Source organism: Halichoerus grypus, chromosome 10 (genome assembly GCF_964656455.1).
Source record: "Halichoerus grypus chromosome 10, mHalGry1.hap1.1, whole genome shotgun sequence".
NCBI classification, from domain to species: Eukaryota; Metazoa; Chordata; class Mammalia; order Carnivora; family Phocidae; genus Halichoerus; species Halichoerus grypus.
Window position 1 is genome coordinate 30,787,182 of NC_135721.1, and position 13,903 is coordinate 30,801,084.

General features: G+C 39.8%; 1 protein-coding gene across 6 annotated transcripts in view; it reads right to left on the minus strand.

Annotated features, from left to right (window-relative positions):
• Positions 1 to 13,903, minus strand: part of DHX57 (DExH-box helicase 57) — a 58,186-nt gene that overhangs the window by 22,061 nt on the left and 22,222 nt on the right. For all 6 annotated transcript variants that reach the window (XR_013441658.1, XM_078056210.1, XM_078056209.1 and 3 more), the window contains 5 exons: positions 13,449 to 13,573; positions 10,166 to 10,299; positions 9,034 to 9,088; positions 6,747 to 6,952; positions 2,692 to 2,808 (listed from right to left, as the gene is read on the minus strand). Coding sequence is in view for 5 of the 6 variants with exons in the window: in XM_078056210.1 (XP_077912336.1) it covers positions 2,692 to 2,808; positions 6,747 to 6,952; positions 9,034 to 9,088; positions 10,166 to 10,299; positions 13,449 to 13,573 (637 nt within the window). In the remaining variant the exon portion in view is untranslated. The remainder of the gene's footprint in view (positions 1 to 2,691; positions 2,809 to 6,746; positions 6,953 to 9,033; positions 9,089 to 10,165; positions 10,300 to 13,448; positions 13,574 to 13,903) is intronic.

Consider the following 13,903-nt stretch of genomic DNA (forward strand, 5'->3'; position numbering starts at 1 on the left):
TTTACATTAAAGAAAATAAACAGTGATAACTAAAAATAGAATATTTCTGTGGCAAGAGTGGGCACTCAGCAAGTCACCTTCTTTTGTGCTTTATCCCGAGAGGAAACTGACACTATCTTCACTAGCCCCTCCTTTAATCCCACAAATATTTATTGGGTGCCTATGTCAGCTCTGTGCTAGGTACAGTGAAATATAAACCGAAGATCTGCCCACAAGGAACACAGGACCTATTATTTATCACAGTTATTCTCCCAACGAAGTAAATAAGGAAACTAAATTATTACAAAAATGGAACCCTGAAGGAGGCAAAAGATATCTTTGAGGGTTAGTTTCAACACTTCATAGTATACAAAGCATGTTTACATACACTATCTCATTTGATCCTCACAACCACCCATTAAGGTTATTAGTACTTTCAAAGTGACTCAGTAACTTGGCCAGGCGACAGTGTTAGTTAAGAGTGGGGCCTGACACAAACCTAAGGTTTCGGGCACCAAACCCATGCTCTTTCCATTACACGTTCCATGTTCCTCTCTACTAAAATACCACAAAATTTAAGAGTGGTAAAATTGGCTCAGGTCATGATCTCAGGGTTGTGATCTCGAGCCCCTCAATAGGCTCCGTGCTCAGCGGGGAGTCTGCTTAAGTTTCTCTCTCCCTCTCCCTCTGTCCAACCCCCATCTTCCCCATGCTCTCTCTTTAAAATAAATAAATAAATCTTTTTTTTTTTAAGATTTTATTTATTTACTGGAGATGCTCCATGTCACAACCCTGACATCACGACCTGAGCCAAAACGAAGAGTCAGTTGTTTAACTGACTGTGCCACCCAGGCACCCCATAAATAAATCAAATGTTTAAAAAAAAAAAAGAGTGATAAACATATGGATGGGAAAAATTTTTTTGTCTATTTTTTTTTTTTAAAGATTTATTTATTTGACAGAGACACAGCGAGAGAGGGAACACAAGCAGGGGGAGTGGGAGAGGGAGAAGCAGGCTCCCCGCTGAGCGGGGAGCCCGATGCAGGGCTCGATCCCAGGACCCTGGGATCATGACCTGAGCCGAAGGCAGACGCTTAACGACTGAGCCACCCAGGCGCCCCTGAATTCACGTAATTTTCTAACAGTTCTTTTTGTCTGCCATGCCTGATGTTTTTCAACAATCATCTTTTCCTTTGGGATGAAACAAGACATTCAGCCCAGTGATAATGCATTAGCCGACACTGACTACTTGCCGAGACATAACAAACTTCAATCCTTTCATGCGGCTCATACGGCTCTATAGAAAATACCACGTGATGATTACATCTATGCAGAGGACGGCAGCCATTCCCACTTCTCTAAAGCACTGCGTAGTGAGCACAGGATGGAACTGTTTGATCAACTTACGATCACCCAACAATGGCTGCATCTATTCATGTGACAAATATTTACTCTGTACCTAAATATTCCAGGTGCCGTCCTAGGGTCTGAGGAACACACTGGTGCACGATAAATCCTTATTCTTAAGGAGTTTGCATTCTATTGAAGGAAACTGTCAGTAAGCAGAACTATAATTCTGGATATTGTGAAGTGCTATATTGAAAATGAAAATCACTTTTGGATATCATGCTAGAGTAAGGGGTAGGTGGTGAGAAAACAGATATGGTGGTCAGAGAAGACTTCTCTGAAGAGAAGATATTTGACAGAAACCTGAGTGATGGGAAGGATTCAGTAATGAGAAGACTTGGGGGATCAAGGACTGCAAGTGAGGTTAAGAAGGCCACTGGGATGGGAAGACAGCCAGCAAGGGGAAAGTAGTAGCAGGAGTAACAGTGATCTCAGCAATAATAACGATGATGTATGTTATAATTATAATGTTACCATTATTAGGGATAGTAGATACCATATGCCAGGCACTATGCTAAGTGCTTTACATATGGTTTCTTTCTCACTTTTTAATTTTTTTTATTATTATGTTATGTTAATCACCATACATCATTAGTTTTTGATGTCTTTCTTACTTTTTAAAAAAGATTTTATTTTTAAGTAATCTCTACACCCAACACGGGGCTCAAACTCATAATCCTGAGATCAAGAGTCACATGTTCCACTGACTGAGCCAGCCAGGCACCCCCTACATATGGTTTCTTTTAATCCTAAAAATAGCTATATGTCAGAGGAATTATGATTGTCTTCATTTCACAAACAAGGAAACTGAGGCAGAGCAAGGATAAGGACTTTATCCAAGACTACACGTTCCTGAGTAGCAGAGCTAGAAGTTTATCAGACGCCAAAGCCGGTTCTTTTAACCCTCCTGCCCTGTGACCTCCATGTACAGAGTCTTCATGGGATTCAAACACTCATTACCAGACTCCCATTTAGCCCGGGGCTGAGTGTTTACTATGTGGATCACCCAAGCCTTATTTTCAGCTTTCTTCCTTTTGGACTTTGTATTGTTAACATCTTTTTGCTCAGTGGGAAACAAAAGAGTGCTGAACAAAAAGGAGTTGGTGAACCTCAAAAAGTAAAAGGTAAAATTTCCCCCTGAAAAGCCTAATAAGCAACCTTATATGCAATTGGGGGTGAAAAAGTAAGGGTGGGGGCAAGGGTTCCAGGAAGGGAGACTGCCCCCACAGCACCCACTCTATCTCAGTGAGTGAGCTATCTTCCCTTTTGCCGTCTTACAAACAAACTAAGACAAGAAGCGGTTACCTGGAGGGTAGGAGTGCTTTCCATCGACAATCCACTCTAACAAGGCCTCTATTAATTCAAGATTCACCTTTTCGAAATCCATGATGGACATTGTTTTGATGACCGATTTGCTAACCCCTGAAAGAAAGGTAAAAATCAGAAGGATAATTATACCTTATTAAAGACAATGATGCCTGTGAACTAGGTGAGTCTCTTGATTTAATGACACAGATGTTCACATTTATGCACCGAAATGAATCGTTTTCTTTCAGTCTCTCAGAAAATACATGTTTACGAGGAGCACTTTTTGCTTGAACAATGACTCAAAGAACAGGCACCTGACCCTGCTGGAAAGGCCCAGATTGACCACGTTTTTCTTTCTTCCTTCCCCTCTTTTCTCCATCACACATTTATTGACAATTTAAATCCTAGAAACAAAATTCAAAGTCAAATACACTTTAGAAAGCCCTTCCAGATTCAATCAAGTCATGAGTCAGATCAGATGGAAGTCCAGGTAACAGTGATCCAGGGAAATCAACAGAGACCACAGCTTTTACCAACATCTTCACGACAGTGACTTTTAACCTTTAGGTTCCTTTGAGAAAAGGACAAAAGTTCTGGATCTTCCCTGAAAAATACATGTGATTTTAATGGCTTCACCAACAACCCCTGAATTCTAGTCACAGACTTTCAGGTTAAGGTCTCCAGTCCCCTTTTAATTTATCTGAGGCCTAGTGACAGATACAGTTCTTTGGGCTATACTGTGTGCTTGAGCTCTTTTCAAAACAAATAGCATATTCTTGGGGAGACTAACTCTCCAAAGACCGCTGGCCTTTCTTCTCAGGTCCTCTTAATAGCCCATCGCCCTGAATAGTCTAACTGGAACAAAATAGCTGCAGGTGATATGAAGGAAGGGAAGCTTCCTATATTATGCTGAAGTTTGAAGAGGGGCAAAAGCAGTTTTAAACAATGTTGTTCTGGCAGTGTAAACCCTATGTTGGTCAAACATGAAAAGAAAGGATGGGGTTGGGTGTGGAGGGCAGAGAAGGAATCATTTTTATATGTCAAGATTCCAAAAAGCAGACTTTTCAAAAAGGAGAAGGATTAGCTAACACAAAAAAGGAGAGTGAATATAATTTTTTAAAAACTTTTAATAGTTTGGCAGTTTTTGCTAATCAATTATACACTTAAAAGGACTGACTATTATTATTATTTAACTAGAAAAAGTTTTAAAAATTGAGCTCAGAAACATTATTTAATTTTCTGAGGAGAGAGCCTTGAGATCAACCAGCCCCGGTCTTTTCTTGGTACAGGGAGCGGTCTGCCCACTACCAGACAGAAGCTACTGGCAGACCCGGGTTTCTTGACCACAAATCTTCCATCCTCCTCCTTCAGAAAGAAGTTCTCAGAAGTGCTTTCTGAACTTTAGTAACCTGTGTGCTTGAAATTAGAAAGGCCTGGTTTCGATCCAGGCATAATTTTTATTTATTTTAAAAAAGATTTTATTTATTTATTTTAGAGAGAGATAGACAGCACAAGTGGGGGGAGGGACAGAGGGAGAGGAAAGGAGAATCTCAAGCAGCCTCCACGCTGAGTGTAGAGCCCGGCATGAAACTCACTCACAACCCTGAGATCATGACTTGAACTAAAATCAAGGGTTGGATGCTTAGGCGCCCCATCCAGTCATAATTTTTATTTTTTAAAAAGATTTTATTTATTTATTTGACAGAGAGAGAGAGATAGCGAGAGAGGGAACACAAGCAGGGGGAGCGGGAGAGAGAGAAGCAGGCTTCCTGCGGAGCGGGGAGCCCGATGCGGGGCTCGATCCCAGGACTCTGGGATCATGACCTGAGCCAAAGGCAGACGCTTAACACTGGCACCCCCAGTCATAATTTTTAAAGAAAATTCTGAAATTTCTGAAATAATTTAATAGAATAAGGAAATGGGAATTATCAGCTGGTGTGATGTACAGAAAGAACACAAACTTTTGACTCAGACATAGTTTAATTAGAATTACAAATGTGCACTCACTAGCTGGGCACTGTGCTATGGATTTGTATTATCTCATTTAATTCCCTAAACAACTCCATTTTATTGCTAAGGAAACAGGTATGGAGAGGACAAGGAACTTGCTCAAGGAACTCTGAGTGAGTGAGCAAGTTGAGCCCAAGTCTATCTGATGCAAGTCTATGCTCTCAACCTTACTTCTCAGGATGTTGGGAAGGTTAAGTGAAATAATGTTTAGGAGCTATGCATACCTTCCTAAACAGCAGAATGCTAGCTAATACCTTAATTCCTGGATGATTACCATTGCCCATGCAGGACTGGGAATATAGTCTTCAGAGGAAGGAGAAAAAGGAAAACTCACTTGTCTCTCCTCCCATAGAAGCAGTAACAGGGAATTAGAGGCTCTTACTCCTTGAAAGGTAAATACCTTTTTTTTTCCCCCCAAAAGGCTAAGGGGGGGGGGTGGTGGCAGTCCAGGGAAGAGAGCAGGAAGGGCAGCTGAGACCTGTCTCTGGTGTAGGCTTTAGGGAAGAAAGCAGAAGTAGTACCCTTGGGGTTTCTATGTGCTCAGCCCAGCTTATCTGTATAGAAGACTATCTAGGAACAAAGAACAGTTAGGTGGGGTCTGGCACAGGAGGAGGGAGCACCTAACAACATATATAAAAATGCTCAGCACAGGGTGGCGCCACAAAAGATGTTATTTGAAAAGCCCATGAGTAATGCTAAAACTAGTGAATAAAATTTTGAGGATATTATAGGATATTTAAATAGTCTCAAATATCTCTCCACAAATGACTTATTAACTATAAAGGGAACAAACAGTAACCACACAGGGGAGACACCTAGCCGACATCACCCTAACCAAGTGATCAAAAATAACACTGCCAATAATGGGACAAACCAACATCCTATGCCTCCTGATATGATGTACCGAGAAGGACTCAAAATTGTTTCTGTGGTTTTCTAACCAAAAATGAAACCCAAAAGGTTAGGTTTTCTAACCTAAATTTAATCCTGGGGAAACATTAGACAAAACCAAATGGAGGGACATTCTACGAAATAACTGGCCCAAACTCCAAAAAATGTCAAGATCTTAAAAGAAAAATACAGGCTGGCGAGTTTTTCCAGATCAAAAGAAACTAAAGACACATAACAACGAATGCAATATGTAATTGTGGGTTGGATTCTGGACTAGAAAAAAATAGCAATAAAGAACATTTTTTAGGGGTGCCTGGGTGGCTCAGTCATCAAGCATCTGCCTTCGGCTCGGGTCATGATCGTGGGGTCCTGGGATCGAGCCCCGCATTGGGCTCCCTGCTCGGTGGGAAGCCTGCTTCTCCCTCTCCCACTCCCCCTGCTTGTGTTCCCTCTCTCGCTGTCTCTCTCTCTGTCAGATAAATAAAATCTAAAAAAAAAAAAAAGGTGTGGTTAGCCTTTAAAAAAAAAGAACATTTTTTAGATAATTGGCAAAGTTAGAATATTGACTATGGATCAAATAATAGTATTATATCAGTTAAATATCTTCATTTTGATCATGTCTGGTGTTTATGCTTTTAAGAAATGCATATTAAAATATCAGGGATTAGGGGACATCATATCTGCAACTTACTCAAAAGGTTCAGGAAAGAAATATATACATGCGCAGAGCAAATAATGATAAAGCAAATGAAGCAAATATTAATAATTGGTGAATTGGGGTAAAGGATATAGGAGAGTTCATTGTGTAGTCCTGCCAACTTTAATTTTGAATTTGCAATCATATCAAAATAAAAAGTTATAAAATAGTGAAGAATATATTTATATTTCACTATTTCCCAATTTTTCTATAATAAACACATCTTTTATAATAAAAAAACCTACTGGTAAATACAGTAACAATTACATCTAATATGTGTTGGAACTGCTATTTTTCTTCTTTTTTTTTTTTTTGGAACTGCTATTCTTCTAAGTCAAAGGTTGTTGGGATGAATTAAGACAATGTAGCTATGAGACAAGAGCCATGTTTTTCTTCCTCTGGATCACTGGTTATCTTTGGCATAACTATAATATTCCCCCAGGAAACGCGTTACCTTTATAGCGGGCCAGGAGCTGCTTGAAATCTAACTGTTGATCTGGCACTGCATCTTTGACAGAATCCTGGGGCTGGAGGTGAAGAGAGAGCCTCAGGTCTTCCTCTACTTCTTCAAATGCAGTTCTGCTGCGCCTTGCTTTCAGCTTCTCCTTTGTCATCTGCTTCATGGAGCGCATATATGGGCTCCCGTCCTGTAACACATACCTGAGGAAGGAAGACAAAGGAATGGGTCTGTGTGTATGTGGGTCTGTTGGCGAGAAATGAAAATTTTCACCGATTTATATGCTCATTCTGAAGAACGTTGCTCTGCTTCTGCCCAATTCGTGTGCTACTCTTCCACCAGTCCAGGGTTCTGCTGGCTAGACCCTATTTCTGGGAGGGAACACACTGGAATGCTTTTGCTTCTGTCTCAAGATCATTCTGGAGGCAGTGAGTCTGAGTTTGAAAGTGAGAGAATAAAGACCAGGAAACTAGTTGAAAGATTAATTTCCCCAGAGATTCACATTCAATGGAAGTGGGATGGGGCCCAGAGAATAACAATTGTAATAAGCTCCCTACGTATGCTTATTGCACACTAAAGTTTGAGAGCCACTGGTTTTAGGTTTTTAGCTTGACAATATTGTACCATTAGATAATCAGAGAATTGGGAGTGGAGCTTATTAGAAATGGAAGAGGCAGGGTGAAGGAGAAAACTTCTGAATTGAATTCAGGTGCCAGACATCAGGGTATTTTACTTCTGGAACTCAGAGGTCAGGAACGAAGATGATGATCTGGGGATTCTTGGCACAGAGGTGACGTTTGAAATCACGTGAGTCTAACAGAGGGATGAAAGAGTTTAACAGTGAGAAGAAATAATGCCAGGATAAAACCATGGGGAGTCTTCAAGGTCAAAAAGTGGGAAGAGGAATCAGGGCTTTCAAAGGAGAAAAATGTATTCAATGGAAATGACCATTTTCTGCCCAGTTCTGAAATTACAGACATCTTAATACTCACACTACACTGCAAGCTCCCTGAGGCTTGCAGGATGATGATGATAATAGCTAACTTTTATAAAGCATTTGCTATGCACCAGGCTCAGTTCTAGGCCCTTTGCACCTATTAACTCCAAGAATTAATTACTCCTTATAACAACCCTGTGAAGCAGCTGTTAATAATATGACCATTTACATATGATGAAACTGAGTCACAGAGAGATTAAGCTACTTATCAATGTTACAGTTAGTAGGTAGAAGGATTTTCTTTTTTTAAATTATCTATTTAGGGGTGCCTGATGGCTCAGTCGGTTAAGCAACTGCTTTCGGCTCAGGTCATGATCCCAGGGTCCTGGGATCGAGCCCCACATCAGGCTCTCTGCTCAGCGGGAAGCCTGTTCTCCCTCTGCCACTCCCCCTGCTTGTGTTCCCTCTCTCACTGTGTCTCTGTCAAAAAAATAAATCTTTAAAAAAAAGTTATCTATTTAAGTAATCTCTATTCCCAACGTGCTCAAACTCACAACCCTAAGATCAAGAGTCACATGCTCCTCCGACTGAGCCAGCCTGATGCCCCTAGTAAGTAGAGGGATTTAAATACTGGCAGTCTATCTGCAGAATTGGTCTTTTTTTTTCTTTCTTTCTTTCTCTTTCTTTCTTTTTTTTTTTAAGATTTTATTTATTTATTTGACAGAGAGAGAGACAGCGAGAGAGGGAACACAAGCAGGGGGAGTGGGAGAGGGAGAAGCAGGCTTCCTGCAGAGCAGGGAGCCCGATGCGGGGCTCCATCCCAGGACCCTGGGATCATGACCTGAGCCGTAGGCAGATGCTTACCGACTGAGCCACCCAGGCGTCCCTGGTCTTTTTCTTTCTTATTAAATTTTCCATATATTTGGTCCCTCATCATTTTTTTTTAATAGACTTCATTCTTCAGAGCAGTTTTAGTTCACAGCAATATTGAGCAGAAGGTATAGAGATTTCCCAATACCCCCTGTTACCCACATATGCATAGCCTCCCTCATTATCAATATCCCCCCACCAGAGTGGTATAATTATTATAACTGATGAACCGACAGTGGTACATCATGAACACCCAAAGCCTATAGTTTACATTAGGGTTCCAGTCAGTACTGACAATATATAATATTGTCTGTGAATTGCAAATAATTGTATAATATTTGCTGAAAGGGGAAAACAAAATGCTCAAGCAGAAAAATTACAGAAAAACGAACACATCTATTAAAATGCTGGCACACTGAGCTAAAATGGTAATTCTTTCAAAGACTTTCATCAAACCTTCATTAATGTCTTCCTTACCTTGTCACAGCAATTGCATCTTCCAGAAAAAACTGATCAACAGGAAATGTGCGACCTAGAAGAACAAGAAAATAAAAGAGAAAAGCCTCAGAATACCTGTTCAACTATCTTGAAATAAATAGTTGGCATATGTAAAATTCTCTTAAAACAAAGCCTGGCACAATAAGGGATGGTTTGTTCTGTGGTCTTACAAATATCAAAAAAGAAAAACAAAAGGTTGGGCGCCTGGGTGGCTAAGCTGGTTAAGAGTCTGCCTTCAGCTCAGGTCATGATCCCAAGGTCCTGGGATCGAGCTCCGCATCGGGCTCCCTGCTCCGCGGGAAGCCTGCTTCTCCCTCTCCCACTCCCCCTGCTTGTGTTCCCTCTCTTGCTGTCTCTCTCTGTCAAATAAATAAATAAAATCTTACAAAAAAAAAAAAGAAAAACAAAAGCTTCTGATGATTGAAATTAGAAGGGATATAGATTCCAGCTTGTAAAAAAACCCAGAAGTGCATAGGTGGAGAGATGCTCATTTATAACACTTTTTTTTTAAACCTCTTTTTTTTTTAAACCTGTTACACTTTTCTCACCCTCCCCTTCTCTGCCTCAGGGAACTTTGAACCATTCAACAACTAGAAGAAATAGTGCGATTATTCGTCAAAATTGTCCCCACATCATTCCTTTGGCAATCAATCGCAAAGCCCAAGGTGATAAATTAATCCCACAATGAGATTGTGAAAACACCAGAAGACATAGACTATTCAACTTCACTTTCTCCCAGAGTAGACCAACGCCCAGAAAGTTAGCTGAATCCAGCAATGAACCAATATGCTTATACACAGAGACAACTTCCCTCTTTATGACAGATTACCATTATTAACTCACACTTTGATGTTAAACACAATGGAATGCTAGAAATCCTAATAACCTAGACTTTTTAAAAGAGCACATATAAAACTGAAATCTCTTAGCAAATGGATATAATGTTACTTCTTTATTTATTTCATTATATGGTCATAATTTTATTTGTTATAAACGAATCACTTCTCCAGAAAAGATATAAATACCTGTTATTTTATATCTCAAATGAACTTTAAAAATAATTATATTTGCTTATCAGAACAATGCATATTTAAGGATGCATTTTAATCACCTGGTATAGTAATAACTGGGCAGGAACTGAAATATTCTGAAAAGAGCTCAGCATTTAAAGTTGCACTCATTAGAATAACTTGAAGAGTTGGTCTCTGCAACACAATGTCCTTCAAGACTAGCAGCAAGAAGTCACTAAAGGAAATAAAAGAAACACCTGAAGATCAAACAAATTCAATACATAAAAATGAATTTACTTTTGATGTATTTTTTTAAAGATTCTATTTATTTATTTATTTATTTATTTATTTATTTTTAAAGATTTTATTTATTTATTTGAGAGAGAATGAGAGAGAGAGAGCACATGAGAGGGGGGAGGGTCAGAGGGAGAAGCAGGCTCCTTGCTGAGCAGGGAGCCCGATGCGGGACTCGATCCAGGGACTCCAGGATCATGACCTGAGCCGAAGGCAGTCGCTTAACCAACTGAGCCACCCAGGCGCCCAAAGATTCCATTTATTAATATTAATAAATATTATTTATTTATTTATTTATTTATTTATTTTTCAGCCAGGGCAGGCCTAGCTGAAAAGGTATCTTTGAGTAAAGACTTGAAGGAAGTGAGGGAGCTACTGTGAATGTGTGGGAGAATCCCATAACTGGCAGATTTTTTTTTTTTGAAGATTTTATTTTATTTATTTATTTGACAGAGATAGGCAGCGAGAGAGGGAACACAAGCAGGGGGAGTGGGAGAGGGAGAAGCAGGCTTCCCGCTGAGCAGGGAGCCTGATGTGGGGCTCGATCCCAGGACCCTGGGATCACGACCTGAGCCGAAGGCAGACGTTTAATGACTGAGCCACCCAGGCGCCCCAACTGGCAGATTAATAACATGTGCAAAGGACCCGAGGTACATACTTCAAGGACAGCAAGGAGGACAATGTGGCTAGAGCGACTGAATAAGGGGAGAGCAGCAGGAGATGAGCAGTGGTGATGCAGATCATGTCACGTAGGGCCTGACTTGTTGGTGAGGACTTTAATAAGTCATCAGAGGATGATGAGCAGAAGAATGGCACAGTAAGATTTATATTTGAATAGAACTGTTGGTCTGCTCTATTGAGAATAGATTGCAAGGGGACGGGCTGAAGCAGGGAGACCAGTGAGGATACTGCTTTTCTATAGCACATATTATTCTACAACTTGGGTTTTTTTCACTACATCTGAGAGATGTTTTCATGTCAGTATCTAAAGCTCTACTTTATTCCTTTTATCTGTCTCACGTTATTCCATAGAATGGGTGATTTTGTAGTAGTTAACCACTTTTTGGTTGATGGACATTTAAGTAGTTTCCATTGTTTTACTATTATAAACAATGCAGTCATGAAAATCTTTGTATATTCTTCATTATGTACATGTAGATATCAAGAAGTAGAATTACCAAATGCAATGATAGATCCTGTTAGTATTTTGATTGGTACTACACGGATTTTAGTTTATTTGGGGGATATTTTTTTAATTTTAAGTCTTCACATCTAGGATCATGACACATCTTTTTATGAGATTTATAGTTTTTTTTTTACAGAAGTCTTACATTCATTGCTCAAAATACATCAAAAGTTGATCCCAGGGTCCTGGGTTTGAGTTCCGTGGCAGGCTCCCTGCTCAATAGGGAGCCTGCTTCTCCCTCTGCCTGCCGCTCCCCCTGCTTGTGTGCTCTCTCTCTGACAAATAAATAAATAAAATCTTAAAAAAAAAAAAAGGGGGGGGGACTGGGTGGCTCAGTCGGTTAAGCGTCTGCCTTCAGCTCAGGTTATGATCCCAGGGTCCTGGGATCAAGTTCTGAGTTAGGCTCCCTGCTCAGGGGGAGTCTGTTTCTTCCTCTGCCTGCCCCTCCCCCTGCTTCTCCTCTCTCTCTCTTTCTCTCTCTCTGTGTCAAATAAATAAATAAAACCTTTAAAAAAATTAAATAAAGTTTACTATTGTTGTGTTCTAGGAATTATTTCTTTTTATTTTGATCTATTCCTTTTATATGCAAGTCTGCTTTTCTTTAGTTTCTAATTACTTCATACTTCCTATTTACTAGTGCATCAATGTATTTATTTCTTTGAACAAATAGTCTTCTAGTCATATGTCTTCCCTGTTCAGAGTTTAAAAACTTTTTATCAGCAATAGTTGGAGACTCTTTTCATGTTTGTTTTTTTCTTTTTAAAATTTTGCTATTAGCTATTTTCTGCTTCTCTGTCAGTCTGCCAACTTTACTTAGACTTTGTTCTCAAAATATTTATAATAGTATAGTCCTTTTTGGGAAAGTCTCAAATTTTTTACAGGATTGTCTTTTTTTTCCCCTTAGTTTTTTGTTGTCATCGTTGTTCCAGAAAATGATCCACAAACTATGACAAACTATGATTAATGCCATCTATTTACTTGGTCCTTCCTTTTAAAATATTGAAGATTTTGATTTTATATCCCAACCTTTAATGACTTCTAATTCCATTAAAATAAATTCTAAATGTTTTATCGTCCAGGGTATACAAGGCCCTGGAAGATCTGGCTCCTGCCTTTTCTACCTGCCACTTTTCCCCTTGTTTATTACAACCAGCTGCACAGGCCTTCCTCCACTTTCTGGGCTCATGATGCCCTTTCCCACTGCAGTCTGCGAATGCTGGCCTTGCCTCCATCTGTCACATGGGATGCCTTCTCATACTTCAGATTTTAATTTAATCATCATCTCTTGAGAGATATCAGCTCTGACCATCTCATGGATCCCTCTCCCCAGAACACAGCATCCTATTTATTCCTTCGGAGTACTTACTCCAATTCGTAAGTCTTTATTTATTTGTTCATTATTTGTTTTTCCTACCACACCATGAGAAAAAGGAGAACTACATATGCTTGTTTCCTATAGTATCCGCAGCAATTAACAGATCATGTGGCACTTAAGACAGTCTCAATAAATGTATGAATGGCTGTCAGGACTGAATGACTGACCAAATGAACAAAGAAGGAAGCACATACTGACCCATCTATCAACTACAGCACCGGTTACACCTGTTATTCCTACTAAGTACAGTGCCCAGCTCAGCATGAGGCCCAGGAGGGTGTTAAATATCTCCTGGTAGAAGATGTCCATCTAACAGGATGACTCTTCTAGTGATGAACATGTGCCCTCCTAGCATTCCGAGTATTCTAGACCCCATAGATCAGGAAAGCAGTTCCTCTTCTCTAACTTGGGCCTTCTCTGTGGCCTTCCTCTCTAGCTCTATGAAACCGAACCGGAAACAGAACAAAATTATTTCAGCCATGCCTTCATTTTATGTGTGTGGCTATTTTTTAGAAAATCTTTGGTTTACCTTTCTTCTGTCCTCTCATGAACTTCATCAACAATGATATGGGTGACTCCTTGGAGAGCTGTGTCTCCTTCCAGCCTTCTCAGCAGCACGCCTGTGGTGCAGTATAACAGTCTGGTGGCTGAGGACTTACACAGAAAAGGGCACAGAAAGCATTCATGGAATTTTTGCAAAAAGGAAACACTTTCAAAGCCAATATGGCAAAGCCATTTTGAACGGATAGGGACAAAGAATCTTGAAAATATCAGCAGTTGCATTTAATATGAAACCACACTAAATGCATAGTTTCTTGCTGGCAACAACAGTAAAAGCTTTTCTACTTCATATCAAAATTTTAAGTTTAAGACTCATAAAAAGCATTAAAAAATTATTATAAAACATAAAAACAACAGCAAGTGATGAACTCAATTCTGCATTTGTCCATTCCTTATTTGGTTAAATGGATTAAGTCCCAGGTG